The 17,428-nt window shown below is 39.3% G+C and overlaps 2 protein-coding genes across 4 annotated transcripts in view; both read left to right on the top strand.

Annotated features, from left to right (window-relative positions):
- Window positions 1-17,428, top strand: part of PDE4D (phosphodiesterase 4D) — a 785,924-nt gene that overhangs the window by 368,153 nt on the left and 400,343 nt on the right. The gene's annotated exons all lie outside the window — the stretch shown is intronic.
- Window positions 11,834-13,299, top strand: LOC131832262 (G2/mitotic-specific cyclin-B1). Its single transcript, XM_059175048.1, has one exon. It carries the CDS (start codon window positions 11,947-11,949, stop codon window positions 13,228-13,230), a length of 1,284 nt encoding a protein of 427 aa, XP_059031031.1. The 5' UTR covers window positions 11,834-11,946; the 3' UTR covers window positions 13,231-13,299.

The following is a 17,428-nucleotide window of genomic DNA, read 5'->3' as shown; positions in this document are numbered from 1 at the left end:
TTTGGGTGTTGAGTTTGCTAAGTTCTTTATAGATTCTGGACACTAGTCCTTTATCTGATATGTCGTTTGCAAATATCTTCTCCCATTCTGTCAGTTGTGTTTTGATTTTGTTAACAGTTTCCTTTGCTGTGCAAAAGCTTTTGATCTTGATGAAATCCCAATAGTTCATTTTTGCCTTTGCTTCCCTTGCCTTTGGCGTTATTCCTAGGAAGATGTTGCTGCGGCTGAGGTCGAAGAGGTTGCTGCCTGTGTTCTCCTCAAGGATTTTGATGGATTCCTTTCTCACATTGAGGTCCTTCATCCATTTTGAGTCAATTTTTGTGTGTGGTGTAAGGAAATGGTCCAATTTCATTTTTCTGCATGTGGCTGTCCAATTTTCCCAGCACCATTTATTGAAGAGGCTGTCTTTTTTCCATTGGACATTCTTTCCTGCTTTGTCGAAGATTACTTGACCATAGAGTTGAGGGTCTATTTCTGGGCTCTCTATTCTGTTCCATTGATCTATGTGTCTGTTTTTGTGCCAGTACCATGCTGTCTTGATGATGACAGCTTTGTAATAGAGCTTGAAGTCCGGAATGGTGATGCCACCAACGTTGGCTTTCTTTTTCAATATTCCTTTGGCTATTCGAGGTCTTTCTGGTTCCATATAAATTTTAGAATTATTTGTTCCATTTCTTTGAAAAAGATGGATGGTACTTTGATAGGAATTGCATTAAATGTGTAGATTGCTTTAGATAGCATAGACATTTTCACAATATTTATTCTTCCAATCCAGGAGCATGGCACATTTTTCCATTTCTTTGTGTCTTCCTCAATTTCTTTCATGAGTACTTTATAGTTTTCTGAGTATAGATTCTGTGCCTCTTTGGTTAGGTTTATTCCTAGGTATCTTATGGTTTTGGGTGCAATTGTAAATGGGATGGACTCCTTAATTTCTCTTTCTTCTGTCTTGCTGTTGGTGTAGAGAAATGCAACTGATTTCTTTGCATTGATTTTATATCCTGACACTTTACTGAATTCCTGTATAAGTTCTAGCAGTTTTGGAGTGGAGTCTTTTGGGTTTTCCTCATATAGTATCATATCATCTGCGAAGAGTGATAATTTGACTTCTTCTTTGCCGATTTGATGCCTTTAATTTCCTTTTGTTGTCTGATTGCTGAGGCTAGGACCTCTAGTACTATGTTGAATAGCAGTGGTGATAATGGACATCCCTGCTGTGTTCCTGACCTTACGGAAAAGCTTTCAGTTTTTCTCCATTGAGAATGATATTTGCGGTGGGTTTTTCATAGATGGCTTTGATGATATTGAGGTATGTGCCTTCTATCCCTACACTTTGAAGAGTTTTGGTCAGGAAGGGATGCTGTACTTTGTCAAATGCTTTTTCAGCATCTATTGAGAGTATCATATGGTTCTTGTTCTTTCTTTTATTGATGTGTTGTATCACATTGACTGATTTGCGGATGTTGAACCAACCTTGCAGCCCTGGAATAAATCCCACTTGGTCGTGGTGAATAGTCCTTTTAATGTACTGTTGAATCCTATTGGCTAGTATTTTGTTGAGTATTTTCGCATCTGTGTTCATCAAGGATATTGGTCTATAGCTCTCTTTTTTGATGGGATCCTTGTCTGGTTTTGGGATCAAGGTGATGCTGGCCTCATAAAATGAGTTTGGAAGTTTTCCTTCCATTTCTATTTTTTGGAACAGTTTCAGGAGAATAGGAATTAGTTCTTCTTTAAATGTTCGGTAGAATTCCCCCGGGAAGCCGTCTGGCCCTGGGCTTTTGTTTATTTGGAGATTTTTAATGACTGTTTCAATCTCCTTACTGGTTATGGGTCTGTTCAGGCTTTCTATTTCTTCCTGGTTCAATTGTGGTAGTTTATATGTTTCTAGGAATGCATCTATTTCTTCCATATTGTCAAATTTATTGGCGTAGAGTTGCTCATAGTATGTTCTTATAATAGTTTGTATTTCTTTGGTGTTAGTTGTGATCTCTCCTCTTTCATTCATGATTTTATTTATTTGGGTCCTTTCTCTTTTCTTTTTGAGAAGTCTAGCCAGGGGTGTCACTTATCTCTCGAATTCTCCCCTCGTGGTCCAGTAGCTGTTTGTCCCTCTTTTGCTCAGCTTCTTTATTCTCTGTCATTTGGTCTTCTATATCACTAATTCTTTCTTCTGCCTCATTTATCCTAGCAGTGAGAGCCTCCATTTTTGATTGCACCTCATTAATAGCTTTTTTTATTTCAACTTGGTTAGATTTTAGTTCTTTTATTTCTCCAGAAAGGGCTTTTATATCTCTCGAGAGGGTTTCTCTAATATCTTCCATGCCTTTTTCGAGCCCAGCTAGAACCTTGAGAATTGTCATTCTGAGCTCTAGATCTGACATATTACCAATGTCTGTATTGATTAGGTCCCTAGCCTTCGGCACTGCCTCTTGTTCTTTTTTTTGTGTTGAATTTTTCCGTCTTGTCATTTTGTCCAGATAAGAGTATATGAAGAAGCAAGTAAAATACTAAAAGGGTGGCAACAACCCCAGGAAAATATGCTTTAACCAAATTAGAAGAGATCCCAAATCGTGAGGGGGGAGAAAGGGGATAAAAAGAGGTTCAAAAAGGAAGAAAGAAAAAAAAAGAAAAAAGGAAAAAAAAAAAGAAAAGAATTTTAAAAAAGAAAACAAATAAGAAAAATGTAAAAAAGAAAAAATATATATATTGGATAAACTAGTTAAAAAACGTTAAAAAAGAAAAAGGTAAAAGTTAAAAAAAAAATTACCAGAAGGCGAGAAAAAAAAAAACAAAAAATGAAAAAGAAAAAAATTAAATTAACTGCAAGACTAATAAAAATCACAGGGAAAAAGCCATGAGTTCCGTGCCTCGCTTTCTCCTCCTCTGGAATACTGCTGCTCTCCTTGGTATTGAAATCGCACTCCTTGGTAGGTGAACTTGGTCTTGGCTGGATTTCTTATTGATCTTCTGGGGTAGGGGCTTGGTGTAGTGATTCTCAAGAGTCTTTGCCCCAGGCGGAATTGCACCGCCCTTATCAGGGGCCAGGGTGAGTAATCCGCTTGGGTTTGCTTTCATGAGCTTTTGTTCCCTGAGAGCTTTCCGTAGAGTTCCAGAGGACGGGAATACAAATGGCGGCCTCCTGGTCTCCGGCCTGGAGGAGCCGAGAGCCCAGGGCCCCACTCCTCAGTGCGCCCTCAGAGAACAGCGCCCAGTTACTCCCGTCTGCCTGACCTCCGGCCGCGCTCCGAGCTCACTGAGCCTGCGACCGGTTCAAGGTAACACCGAGCTGTGAGCTTACTCTATTGGCTCTGTCTCTGTAGCCGGCTTTCCCGTTCCAATACCCGCAAGCTCTGTGACACTCAGACACCCCCGATCCTTCTGTGACCCTGCGGGACCTGAGGCCACGCTGACCCTGCGTGGGCTTCGCCCCGGTTTAGCCTCTGGAGCGATGTCCCTCAGCGGAACAGACTTTTAAAAGTCCTGATTTTGTGCGCAGTTGCTCCGCCGCTTGCCGGGAGCCGGCCCCTCCCCCCGGGGTCAATCTTCCTGTCGCTTTGTATTCACTTCTCCACAGGTCCTACCTTTCAGAAAGTGGTTGTTTGTCTGTTTCCAGAATTGCTGTTCTTCTTCTCTTCGATCTGCTGGTGGATTTTCAGGTGTTTGCAATCTTTAGATAAGCTATCTAGCTGATCTCCGGCTAGCTGAAGTAGTCTCAGCCTGCTACTTCTCCTCCATCTTGACTCCTCCTTCTAAATAGATTTTAATGGTCGACTCAGCCAGTAGAATCTTCCCAACCATTAAAAAGATGTTCGAACAACTTTAAATGATATGGGAAATTATTTATACTATAAGATGAAATGCAAAGCAGAATTCCAAATCATATACACTAAAATCTCAATCAAATGTTAAATTTAGATGGATAAATTTATGTATATATACATAAAAATAAGGAAGAAAATGAGCCAGGAGATTTATAACAATTACCTCTGGGCGTAGATGATTTTTCTTTTCTTCTTTCACTTCTGCATTTTCCAAATTTTTTCTTTTTTTTTAACTTTTTTTTAAATTAATTTTTTATTTTTTCAGTGTCATTATTTTTGCACCCCACCCAGTGCTCCATGCATTCGCATTTTCCAAATTTTCTGTAATAAGCTTTCATTATTTATATAGTTGTAAAAAATGTTATTCAAACTGAAAATGGTTTCAGCATCTCACAGCCTATTTTGGGGTCTGATTCTTAGGTCAGTTCTGGTAAAAAGTCAGGCAGTTATGAGAAAAATATGTTATTTTATGCATCAGAAAATGCATTTAAGTGAATTATTGATTGTTAGGCTGGCAGATCAGTGGAGTCACCTTTTCAACCCTGTGGGATAAGCTAATTTGTTTCGCTTCTGTGTTGTGGCTAAGCTGCTCTGCCCTGGGCAGGAAGAGGGGAGAGAGGCCAGGGAAGCAGACCTGGGAAACAAAAGCCTGCTGCAAAGGTCAGTGGTGCTGAGACTGAGCACAAAACCTCCCCAGAAGCTCCCTGGGCTGTGGTAAAGCCAGCCGCATGCAAAACACACATGACCATACACACACATGCACATTGCCCTCACCCCTTTCTCCCTTTGACCTCTGCTTTCTGCCCTTGCTTTTCCTTACAAATGGGCCTCAGGGAAGTGTATATGGCCAGGGCTGGAGCTAGAAATAGGAGCCTGGAGAGTGCCACATTGGACTTAGCTCTGACCACGGAATTCCATGGGATGGCTTTGCATAAAATATTGGAAGGAGTCCCATAAATAATACTGGCAAAAGATACCACAATCATGTGACAAAGCAAAAGCTTGTCACTAGTTTCAATTCAGCTTTTCCTTGTGACTCTTTTTTTTTTTTTTTTAAAGATTTTTATTTATTTATTTATTTGACAGAGAGAGATCACAAGTAGGCAGAGAGGCAGGCAGAGAGAGAGAGAGGAGGAAGCAGGCTCCCCGCTGAGCAGATAGCCCGATGTGGGACTCGATCCCAGGACCCTGAGATCATGACCTGAGCCGAAGGCAGTGGCTTAACCCACTGAGCCACCCAGGCGCCCCTCCTTGTGACTCTTTGAGTAGCAGGATGATATGCTAAAAATGTAGCTTTTCCTTTTTTATTTTATAAAAAGTTATCTGAAAGGGTGAACATGGCATAAGCAAAGGCATAAAGTTTGAGCTACATGGAATAACTATTTTTCTTAATACGCTATGAACTGTTTAACCTTTTCCTCAGAGCTTTTAATTCCTAGTACCTGGGAGATTGAGAACTGTGTGTTGAGATAGAATTGAGACTAGCTAATTCCATCGATTTTAAATATAAATATGTTTATACATAAATATATAAATTTATATAATTTAATAAATACAAATATACTTATGTTTATATATTTAAGTATAAATAAATATAAATATGTAAGTATTAGTTATTGTCCATTGAGTAGGTAGAGAAGTGGATGATATGGCTTATCTAAACTAATTACCAAAGGAAATACAGAAGCTTTTAATCCTTTCTGGAACAAAGTAGAATTAAATATTCATTAGAAGAAGAAATAGCAGAATTTAAAGGTAAATAATGAAATTCTCCTGGAATCTGTCTTGTGAAGAGTTGGAGTGATTCATTTAAGATATGTTTATTTAGCTCCTACCACACTGGGCCATCCCAGGGATACATGGCCCTAGTTGTTCACTGCCCAGTAGAACACTGAGCATGTTGCTCTCATTTTATTCAGAGCCCTCCTTCAGAGAGAAAGGGAGACTACAGTGTGTGTTATGTCCTAAATAAGAAACAAATTAAAGTAATAAAGAATACTTGCCATTCACCATAGATGTCTTTGACATGTTTATTTCCATTTACTCACATCCATATCTCACCACAGCACGTTCATGTTCAGCCTTATCTTTTTTCACTGCCTTATTTATTAGTTCTAGTTCTCAGATAACCTGAAGGGGAATGGATCTGAGCTTTTTTCATACCTGTAGTAGGTTCAAGTTAAATTCCAGGGAAATTATGGACAGATCTTTTTTCAGGTAAGTTAACATTCCCAGTAAGGACAAAAAGTTTCCTGACTGAATATGAAAAGTATGGAAAGATACAGCAGTCTAAAAACTATGTTAAAGGATGATAAGTTCTAGAGATATGCTGAGCAATATTGTGCCTATAGTTAACAATATTGTATTGGTATACTTGAAAATTTAAGATGGTAGAGCTCATGTTATATGTTATTACTCTCCCCCCAACACACACACACCCAAAACCAGCAAGACCCTAGGAGAGCTGATCGTTATGATAGGTTCACGGATGTATGCGTATATCTAAACTCATCAAATTTTATAATCAAATATGTGTGTATTTTGTATACCAATTATACCACTATACAGCTAGGTTTTTGTAATATAGGTCAATGTCTTGGTTATTGAGAAAAAGGAGGACTTGAAAGGGAAAAATTCATGACACTGTCTCCCTGGCTCCAGTCTTTCCTGCTCAAATCCTTGTGGGAAAGGAATATCAGTTGTTCTAAAATTCTTCTTTCATTATTTCACTCCCTTGCTCAGAAACTTTTGATACTGTTTCACTTCTAAATGGAAATAAGTTCCCCACTCCTAACATAGCACTCAAAGTTTTTCACAGTCTAGTCTCAGCCTTTCTTTCCTACCTTCTCCTCGCTATGACCATCTCTAACAACCTCCCCTCTGAACGCCATTGATTTTGCCGTGCCCTGGATGTGTCTTGTATCCTCATGCAGTGATGTATCTTGCTTCTAGAGAGCAGCAGCAACTGCTTCTACTTGTTATAGGACAATAGCAGTCATGTGTTTGATAAATATTTGATTAATACAATATCAATATTTATCTCCTATGGCTGTCAGATCAGTGAGTTCATCCACTAAGCAAATGTATATTGGACCCCCACCCTTTATGGTCCCTCTTCCAGTAGCTGGCATGCAGCAGTGAAAAAAGCAGAGTCTCTTCTTCGTGTGTGTGTGTGTGTGTGTGTGAGAGAGAGAGAGAGAGAGAGAGAGAGAAACTTTATTTTTTGTGGGGGAGATAAGCAAAGTAAAATATACAAACATATACAAAATAACTATGTCATGATGATAAGTTTTATCAAGATAAATCATGCAAAGGAAAGAGAGTGATGGCAGTGCTATCTTAGATCAAATAGAATATGGTAACCCTCTGTATTAAACTGACATTTAGATCCCAATAAAATGAAGGATCTATGCAGATATCTGAAGGAAAAATACTTCAAGAAGGGAAGTGCAAAGGTCCTGAGGTAGGAGCAGCTACCTTGTGTTCAATGATTAGGTAAAAGACCAATTTAAAAAACAAACAAACAAAACAGTTTGGGTGGAATCAAGTAAGCAAGTGGAAAGGGAGAAGGGAAAACAGGTCAGAGAGATAGGAAAGGTTTCTGTAAGCCATGGTAAAGACTTGGGATTTTATCCCAAGTGAAATGGGAAACTATCACAGGGTTTTGAGAGAAGTGATACACCTTTTCAAAGGGTCACTCAGAGTATTCTGATATTCTGTGAAGAATGGACTTGGAGCAAAGGCAGAAGCAGGGGAAATGGTTAAGAAGTAAGTTGGGCAGGAGACAACCTGGCCCAGGATAGTGGCAGTGGAATTGGTAAGAAGTGACCAGATTCTGACTATAATTGAAAACTGAGCTGACAGCGTTCAATGATGGAATTTCACATAGGGTAAGAGAAAAGTAAATAAGCCAAAGATGATTCAAGGATTTTAGCCTGAAAAAATTAAAAACGTATGCTTTTATTTGCTGAGTTGGGGAAAGAACAAGGAAGTGGTGGGGTGATGGAAATATGAACTAGAAATTCAGTTGGGGGGTGCCTGGGTGGCTCAGTTGCTAAGCGTCTGCCTTCGGCTCAGGTCATGATCCCAGGGTCCTGGGATTGAGCCCCACATCAGGCTCCTTTCTTGGTGGGAAGCCTGCTTCTCCCTCTCCCACTCCCCCTGCTTATGTTCCTTCTCTCGCTCTCTCTCTCTGTCAAATAAATAAATAAATAAAATCTTTAAAACAAGTAAATAAAAAATTTTAAAAATTTAAAAAAAAAAAAGAAATTCAGTTTGGGAAACTTAAGTTTGAGCATCCTCTTTGTGGTAGAAGCTTAGAGTCCCACCCCATCTCTTACTGGCCCACCCCAGAATTCCTCTGCCTGTGTGATGGCCATTTCCTGTGTGCTAGGTCAGCTTCTCATCTGAGCCACCTGAACACCTTTTCCAGTACAAAGGAGCTTGCTAGACTGTGTGTGAATCACCTAGAAGGGCTTGTGACCAAGGACTCCCAGGGGTAACTTGCATACATTGAGGAACTAGGGAATATTTATACACCCCAAGTTCCACATTCTGTAGAGGGGCAATGCCAAGGCATGTCAGTATCCCTTGGAAGGTCCCCAAGAAGACTGAGTTCCATTTACCCACAGCTTATTAACGCACACTTTATTGACTTTCTTCTCTTCCTGCTCCCTAACTTTATATAATTAGCTCGCCACCTCCTCTCTGAAATAAGCACACATGCCAAGACTTTGCAGGGTCTGCCTAGGAGAAATGTACCCTAACACTAACACCCTAACACTACCAGAGATTGAAAAGGAGGCAGAAATACTCATTAGGACATCAGGGAAAATGTCAGGGATGGAGATACAACTTGGAAGGATTAGTCTTTTACAAGTCTGTTTGCAAGCCTATTGCCCAAGATCTGAATATGGGTAGGTTTCTAAACATACTTGCTTCTACCCTGGGGCCTCATTCCTCTTTTCCATATGGACACAATGATGCTCTCAATGAACAGTCTGAGCTTTTAGCAGAAGCTACAGCAGGATTTCTAGATAGTGTAGTTTGAATAGTGATAATAATTTGATCACACCTAAGGGGTTCTTGAGGGCTCATATTTAATCTGCAGTTGCATAGGAAGCACATTGTTTTTACTTTCCCTATATATTTATTTGGGCTGGTTTTGGAAAACCTGTTGGAATTATGGAGGCTACCAAATGCCATCATTTGGTTGCTTTTTAAATGTGGTTTGTGTTAACTGATACTTGTTCACTACCTTGGCTCAGGGTTCAGAAGCATGACTCATATGGCACAGTGTAGCCAGCAATAGACAAAATGAAGACTGCACTCACTTCCAATCAATTGTTAAACTGAATGTGAAGACAAATCACTCTCTCTCCTGTTTTGACTCAGACAAGGCATGACTCTTCTTATATACATTGTATCACATTTCAGAGTAATTTCCCCCATTGCAGGAACATCCTCCAGAATTTGGTTTTTCCTGATGAGCAGTTATTCAGATACTTTCATTTTATTTTGAAGAGTTTATTGATTTATTTGACAGACCACAAGTAAGCAGAGGCAGGCAGAGAGAGAGAGGAGGAAGCAGGCTCCCTGCTGAGCAGAGGACCCTGGGATCATGACCTGAGCTGAAGGTAGAGGCTTCTGCCACCCAGGCGCCCCCAGATACTTTAAAATCAGAGAAATCATTTATATGAATGGGATTTAAAAATTCTAACTGAAAAGTTAATTCCAACACCTAAAAATAACCCCACTTTCACATTTCTAAAATAGTAATGGATAGATGGTTCTATATTTTTAAAGATAAACAGGAAATATTTGATTTTTGAAAGTATTCCCCAATTTTCTGTACTCAATTTTCTTTTGTCAAATTGAGAAACTGAGCAAAAGAACAAGTTTCTGAAGTAATGGGGGCAAATAATGTTGGTTTCCTATTTTTTTTTTTTTTAAAGATTTTATTTATTTGACAGACAGCGATCACAAGTAGATGGAGAGGCAGGCAGAGAGAGAGAGAGAGAGAGAGAAGCAGGCTCCTTGCTGAGCAGATAGTCCGATGCGGGACTCGATCCCAGGACCCTGAGATCATGACCTGAGCTGAAGGCAGCAGCTTAACCCACTGAGCCACCCAGGTGCCCCATGTTGGTTTCCTATTTTAAGAAGTTCTTTCTAAAACTTTCCCATTAAAAAACACAACCATGTGAAATATTTATGTACACCTTTAATAACAGGGCATTACCGTGTTTGTGCATCACCTGTGCACACATATCTGTCTTCTGTAAGGTTTAGAAGTCAGTCAACAGATGATGAAGGCTAAGTAGATGTTTTCATGACTGGTTGAAGCTCTTGGCTCTTTGGCTTAAGGCACAGTCGTGAGAACCTCTCTTCACAAGGGGGCGCTGTGCAAACAGCTAGCTCTCTACACTTAAGAGCATTTTCTCACGGATTGGCTTGAAGCGCCTCTTTGAATCTGTAACAAGTTCTGCAGCTTTTTTGCTTTTTTCTGGCTCTAATTCTCTACCTCTAGGGGGCAGACTGCTCTGTCCTCTCTAGTGAAAAGTCTGCAGACCCCATCATGCTGTTTTTCATTGGATTTTAAATCAGATCATCATAGGTGTTAAATGATGTGTATGCTTACCTGGCTTTCCAGCACTTCTCTCTCTGACCCTTTGCCACCTTGGCAACGTGGAAATTTTAAGACATACTTAAGTTAATGTAAGTAAATTCAAAACTTTTATTCATGGACCCTTGGTTGAAATCTAATCAAACTAGAAAAAACTCCTAGGAAAAAAGAAATTTTACTATCTGAGTTTCAAGTAGCCTATATTTAGTTTTATATAAGTAAAAGTAATTTCTATTTGTTGTAGAAAATTTGAACACTATAGAAAAGAAAGTTTAAAAATGCCTACAATCCTAATACCCAGCCATAACTCTATCAACACTTTGGTATATATTTTAATTAATTGGATTTAACTGTAAAATGCTTGTAATGAGTGATTAGATTATATTTAGTATTAGCAGTTTCATAATACATTTATCTTTCATTGAAATACTATTGATATATAACATTGTATATAAATTTACAGTGGCCAACATGTTAATTTGATATATTTATATATTATAATATGATTGCATTATAGCGTTGGCTAAAACCTCTGTCCTTTCATATAATTATCAGTTCCTTTTTTTGTGTTGGGACAAATTAAGATCCAGTCAATTAGCTAGTTTGATGGTCATAATACAATATTTTTATCTATAATCACTGTGCTATACACTAGATTTCCAGGATTTATTAACTAGTAGTTACAAGTTTACATCCTTCAACCACACCTCTCATATTTCCCCATCCCCAGCCTCTGGTATCCCCTATTCTACTCTCTGTTTTGATGAGTTTGACTTCTTTAGATTCCACATATAAATGATAACATACAGTACTTGTCTTTCTCTGACTTATTCCACTTAGCATAATACCCACAAGGCCTGTCCATATTGTAACAAATGGTGGTATTTCCTTCTTTCCCATGGCTGAAAAAATCCCATGATGTGTACACACCACTTCATCCTGCACTCGGTAACAAAGTATTAATGCTAGCATCTTGAAAAAGCCGCTGCATGCTTTTTATAGCTATATTTGCTATTCTCACTGGGCTGCCATAATAAAGTGGTATTAGAGTTGAAAATACACATCCTTACATCCTTAAATGTACCTGAGGAGTTGATTGCCTGAATCTGAGATGCTCCACAGTCCCTGGAGCACTTGAGAGCCTCAGCTTTGGGCAAAACTCTGCAGTACCTGCTTCTTGATTGGACTCCTTTTCAAGTATCAACTCTAAACGTGAGCTGAGAGTATTCAATACTTATTGTGTCAGTTTTCAGTATCATGGAGACTAAAGTAAGGTTTCCTCAGTTGCTCTTGTGATCATTTGAACTTGACTTGCATGGCAAATTGTTGAGAAGGTAGCAAGCTGACATTTCCATAGGCACATCAAAAAGAGTAGGTGAAAAGCCCGGCGTGCTGCGGAGGAACGGCTGTTGAGCTGCGCGGGGTTCAGGTCCCCGGCTGGTTGGTGACTCCCGAGTTCTGCTTCTCCCCACTGAGCTGCTGCCTGGTGAAGAAGAAGCCATGGCGCTCCGGGTCACCAGGAACGCAAAAGTTAATGTGGAAAATAAGGCGAAGATCAGCATGGCAGGCGCAAAGCGCGTGCCTCTGGCCACGACTGCGGCCTCCAAGCCCGGGCTGAGGCCGAGAACAGCCCTCGGAGACATTGGTAACAAAGTCAGCGAACAACCACAGGCCAAATTGCCTCTGAAAAAGGAAGCAAAAACTTTGGTTCCTGGAAAAGTTATTGCTAAAAAATTACCTAAACCTCTGGAGAAGGCACCCGAGCCTGTGCCAGAACCTGAGCCAGAACCTGAGCCAGAACCTGAGCCCGTTAAAGAAGAAAAACTTTCGCCTGAGCCTATTTTGGTTGATACTCCCTCTCCAAGCCCAATGGAAACATCTGGATGTGCCCCTGCAGAAGAATATCTGTGTCAGGCATTCTCTGATGTAATTCTTGCAGTGAATGATGTGGATGCCGAAGATGGAGCTGATCCAAACCTTTGTAGTGAATATGTGAAAGATATTTATGCTTATCTGAGACAACTTGAGGAAGAGCAAGCCATCAGACCAAAATACCTACTGGGTCGTGAAGTCACTGGAAACATGAGAGCTATCCTTATTGACTGGCTAGTACAGGTTCAGATGAAGTTCAGGTTACTTCAGGAGACCATGTACATGACTGTTTCCATTATTGATCGGTTCATGCAGAATAATTGTGTGCCCAAGAAGATGCTGCAGCTGGTTGGTGTCACTGCCATGTTTATTGCAAGCAAATATGAAGAAATGTACCCTCCAGAAATTGGTGACTTTGCCTTTGTGACTGACAACACTTATACTAAGCACCAAATCAGACAGATGGAAATGAAGATTCTAAGATCTTTAAATTTTGGTCTGGGCCGCCCTCTACCCCTGCATTTCCTTCGGAGAGCATCTAAGATCGGAGAGGTTGATGTTGAGCAACATACTTTGGCCAAATACCTGATGGAACTAACTATGTTGGACTACGATATGGTGCACTTTCCTCCTTCTCAGATTGCAGCAGGAGCTTTTTGCTTAGCACTGAAAATTCTTGATAACGGTGAATGGACACCAACTCTACAGCATTATCTATCATACACTGAAGAATCCCTTCTAAGTGTTATGCAACACCTAGCTAAGAATATAGTCATGGTGAATCGTGGACTTACAAAGCACATGACCATCAAGAACAAGTATGCCACATCTAAGCACGCAAAGATCAGCACGCTGGCACAGCTAAATTCTGCACTAGTTCAAGATTTAGCCAAGGCTGTGGCAAAGGTGTAACCTGTAAACATGAGTTGGAGTACTATAATAACTGCAAATAAAATTGGCACCATGTGCCATCTGTACATACAAAAAAAAAAAAAAAAAAAAAAAAAAAGAGTAGGTGAAAAACAGATACATTGATGTTGGGATTTTTCTACTTCTTTTATTACTGAAGTAGAGTCTCTTTCTTGAACTAGACTTTTCATTTATATTCATGAACAGAATATAACAAGGGATGTCTGGATGGCTCAGTCAGTTTAGTGTCCAACTCTTGATTTTGGCTTCAATCATGACCTCAGGGTTATGGGGTGGACCCCCCACCATGGGTCTTCCTGTTCAGCACAGAGTCTGCTTGGATATTCTGTCTCTCTCCCTCTCCTTTTTCCTCTCCTCCCACAAAGCACCTGACTTACACATTTTGTAGGATATTTTGTGTCATATCAATAACTAGGATATTCCCAATTATCTCATTCCTAACTGCCTGACTGAACTCATAATTTACTAAGAATGATGGTGCATAAAACATTCCAAAAACATATTACCTAGGACTAAACTGGAGAAGAACTTCATGGTTGACCATTTTATCACTTTAATGGATATTGATTTTGATAATTCATAATTTTTGATCATATCTTTAACATTTACTTTTTATCATTAACTTATTTTTAGCAAGATTTAAGAATTCAAGTTTGTTATGTTCTTTATATTACATAGAAAAGAAAACCCACATTGTCTGCCTGTAAAAAATTCACCGTTTAAAATAGAATGAATATTAGAGCACAGAAACTTATAATTTAGTTTTACAATAATGATCTATAAATATCATTCAGATGAATAGTATAACAGTACAACTCTTATTGTTCAAGTCCAATATGATAATTTCCTATTAAGAAACAATCTCTCTCTCTCTTTTTTAAAAATATTTTATTTGTTTATTTGACAGAGAGAGGTCACAAGTAGGCAGAGAGGCAGGCAGAGAGAGAGGGGGAAGCAGGCTCCCTGCTGAGCAGAGAGCTGGATGTGGGACTCCATCCCAGGACCCTGAGATCACAACCTGAGCCGAAGGCAGCAGCTTAACCCAATAAGCCATCCAGGTGCCCCAAAAACAATCTCTTAAGAGGCACTGGATGGCTCAGTTGGTCAAGTATCTGCTTTTGGCTCTGGTCATGATCCTGGGGTCCTGAAGTGGATCTCTCCCTCTGCCTGCTGCTCCCCCTGCTTGTGCTCTCTCTCTCTCACTCTGTCAATAAATAAACTCTTAAGAAAGAGAGAAAGAAGAAAGGAAGGAAGGAAGGAAAAAAAGAAAGAAAGAAAGTCTCTTAATTGTTATCAGCATAATCTAAGTGGTAGATGCCCAGGTGTTCATTTAAAAATTTTTTCAACTTTTATGTGTTTCCGAAATTTTTCATAATTCTATTTTGGAAAAAAAAAAAATCTCTTTTTGTTGCAGCAAGAATCATATTCTGCATTTTTTTATTTTTCCTGAAACAAGTTTTATTTGCCCCGTCAGGTTTGTGTTTTAAACATCTGCAGTTCGGCTCATTCTGGATTAAGGCCAGGCTATTGCCCTATTTATGGCATGCTTATTTTTCTTTTGATTTGTAAAATATGCCAAGGGACAGTTTGCCAGTTTTAATGTTGTGAGCACCACTGATAACACTCTCTTCAGAAAACGTTAACCACCATAGGTTACAGAAATGTTTTTATGAGGTGAGATTTTTCCTGGTTGCAAACCTCTCCAAAGAGGGACTGGCTTCCATTTTCCTTTGTATCCCCAAGCACCTAGCACAGATTTATACCCAGGGTTGGCCCTAGTCATGAGACAAAAGCTTCTTTATAAATGTGTCTCTCTTGCCACCCTCCCAGTTTCATATAATGCTATGAATTGACTGTCAGAGAAAGTGTTTCCCCTGGGCCAGTTGCTGAGGAAAGTATTTTACCAAAAATATCTCATTTGATCTGCTTTTTAATGTTGATCACCTGAAGAATCACCTTCTCAATTGTATTAATTTTTTTCATCAACAAGACCTCAAGCCATTTTCTATAAATTCTATAAATATTTTACATCCCTTTTATAAATATTTTATATCCCTTCTCTTCCTACTTCCCTGACACTTTTGAAAAATGTAAAACAGAGTCCAGTTTCTTATAAGGCTGAAGTTTCATCTTTGGTTCAGTCAGTTCTAAGATTGTTTGGGCATGATTGCCTTCACTATTACTTATTGGCATGCATGTAGCATAGCACTTGGCATATAGTAGATGCCTAATTTGTATTTATGAGTGGATAGAAGGGAAGGAGGGAGAAAGGAAGGGGAGGAAGAGTTACCTGTTGAATAAAATTTCATATGGAAACTACTTTACTACAGGCCATATCTTTAAGGATTTTGTGATTTAGTTAAGCTCACTCTTAGAAATATCAAGAAAAATACTCACTGCCCCAAAATATTTCATTATACTGCTATGGTTGGTTTTGTTTATTTGATGGCAATTTATTTTGTTTTCAAATGTAAATTCAATCCCTTAATATTTAAGTATAATGTATATCAAACTAATACAGGTATAATTTAAATCAGCATTTGAATCAGAATTTGCTATAAAGAATTTTACTTGATATCACCTGACCAATGAAAAACAATCATACCTTCTCCAATTTACTTCTACGTTTTAAAGGCAGTGAATTTAATAGAAGAAGTCCCTAATTTAGAAATAACTTATTTTCCAAAAGTTAGAGGTAAGCTAAAGTTTCAGTCAAGGCTCATTATTTACCATTTACCAAACTTGGGCAAGTCACTTAACTCTGCCCTATTACCCTATTAATGCCCTAATTGTATAAATGTCTATTATAAATTACTCAGGTGGTTTTGAGGGTTAGATAGAAAATGGCTACATCCTATTACAAAATAAAAACCAATAACACAAACATACTTTGCTTTCTTTCACTGTTTTTGAAATACCCAGCATTCTATTTTAGCCCCTAGTGAATGGCTGCCATTGGTTAGACAGACTAAAAAGTGTTTCAGTGTCTCTTGATGTAAACTATCCAGAAGGAAAAGGCAGAGCAGTACACAGGGCATTCAGAAACACTGACATTACCACTTTTTCTCAAGCATTGCCGTCCTCTGCCAGGCCTCCTCTCTCTCTGCCTTGGTAACACTCTGGTTATCACAGCTGAGCTCACGCGACCCTGTCCTCAGCCTCAGTCCCCAGGCTCTGAAATTAGGAATTTAAAGAACTTGGGGAAGTCAGGTATGATGGAGACAAGATTTGAGATAGGCAGAACTGACTGGGACACATATCTCCAATGTATATTACTTTTGTGGTGTCAGCCAAGCTATTTACCCTCTGCAAACCTCAGGGTTCTCATCTATAAAATGGCCACAGTAGGGGCACCTGGGTGGCTCAGTCAGCTGAGCATCTGACTCGTGTTTTGGCTCAGCTCATGACCATGTAGGTCATGAGATCCAGACCTGCCTGGGGCTCTGCACTCGTCTGGGAGTCTGTTTGGGGTACTCCTTCTCCCTTGCTGAACTCTCTCTGTAGAATGAATAAATAACTTTAAAAAAAATAAAATTGCAAAAATAATGTCTGTCTGAGAGGGTGGGTTTAGATTAAACAAGATTATGTAACTATTGTACATAGTGCCTGTTACTTCTGTGAAAATCCAAAACTTCCACCATGACTTATCTCTCTGGAGAAAGGGACCGGCAGTCATTCACTCCTCCCTCAGTTATATTCTAGGCCTCTGTTGGCTAAGAGGATAGGTTTTCTCATTTGAAAGACCCCAGTCTTAGTCTCAGATCTCCCATTCCTTGGCTGCATGATCAGAGGGGCAAGTTACCCTAATTTTCTAAGCCTCTTTTTCTCTTGTCATAAAACAGAATAAAAATAGACTAAATTCATAGATACAGTATTATGGGGATGATATAAGGTATGTTACGCCCTTATCAAAATAAATACCAAATTAGTCATTGATACCATCTTAGTAAAACAAGGAATTACAAAAGGATACCCTGACCTTGTGGTAACATTTGCTTCACAGACTCTGTCAATACACGAGGAGTATCAAGGTGAGGAATGGGGCCTGGTGATAGCAGGGGTGACAGCAAGTACCCAGGAATGGGAAGTTCATGAATGTTAGCTCCAATAAATGGAAATCCATATTTAGCAAGATATTGAACACTGTCATGGAAAAAAGTCACAGTGCCAAAGTTGAACA

Source organism: Mustela lutreola, chromosome 5 (assembly GCF_030435805.1).
Source record: "Mustela lutreola isolate mMusLut2 chromosome 5, mMusLut2.pri, whole genome shotgun sequence".
Taxonomy (NCBI): domain Eukaryota; kingdom Metazoa; phylum Chordata; class Mammalia; order Carnivora; family Mustelidae; genus Mustela; species Mustela lutreola.
This window is presented reverse-complemented; position numbering and strand designations above follow the sequence as displayed.

Excerpts from the sequence above, each read along its gene's own strand:
- LOC131832262 (XM_059175048.1), top strand. The coding sequence starts at position 11,947 with ATGGCGCTCCGGGTCACCAGGAACGCAAAAGTTAATGTGGAAAATAAG.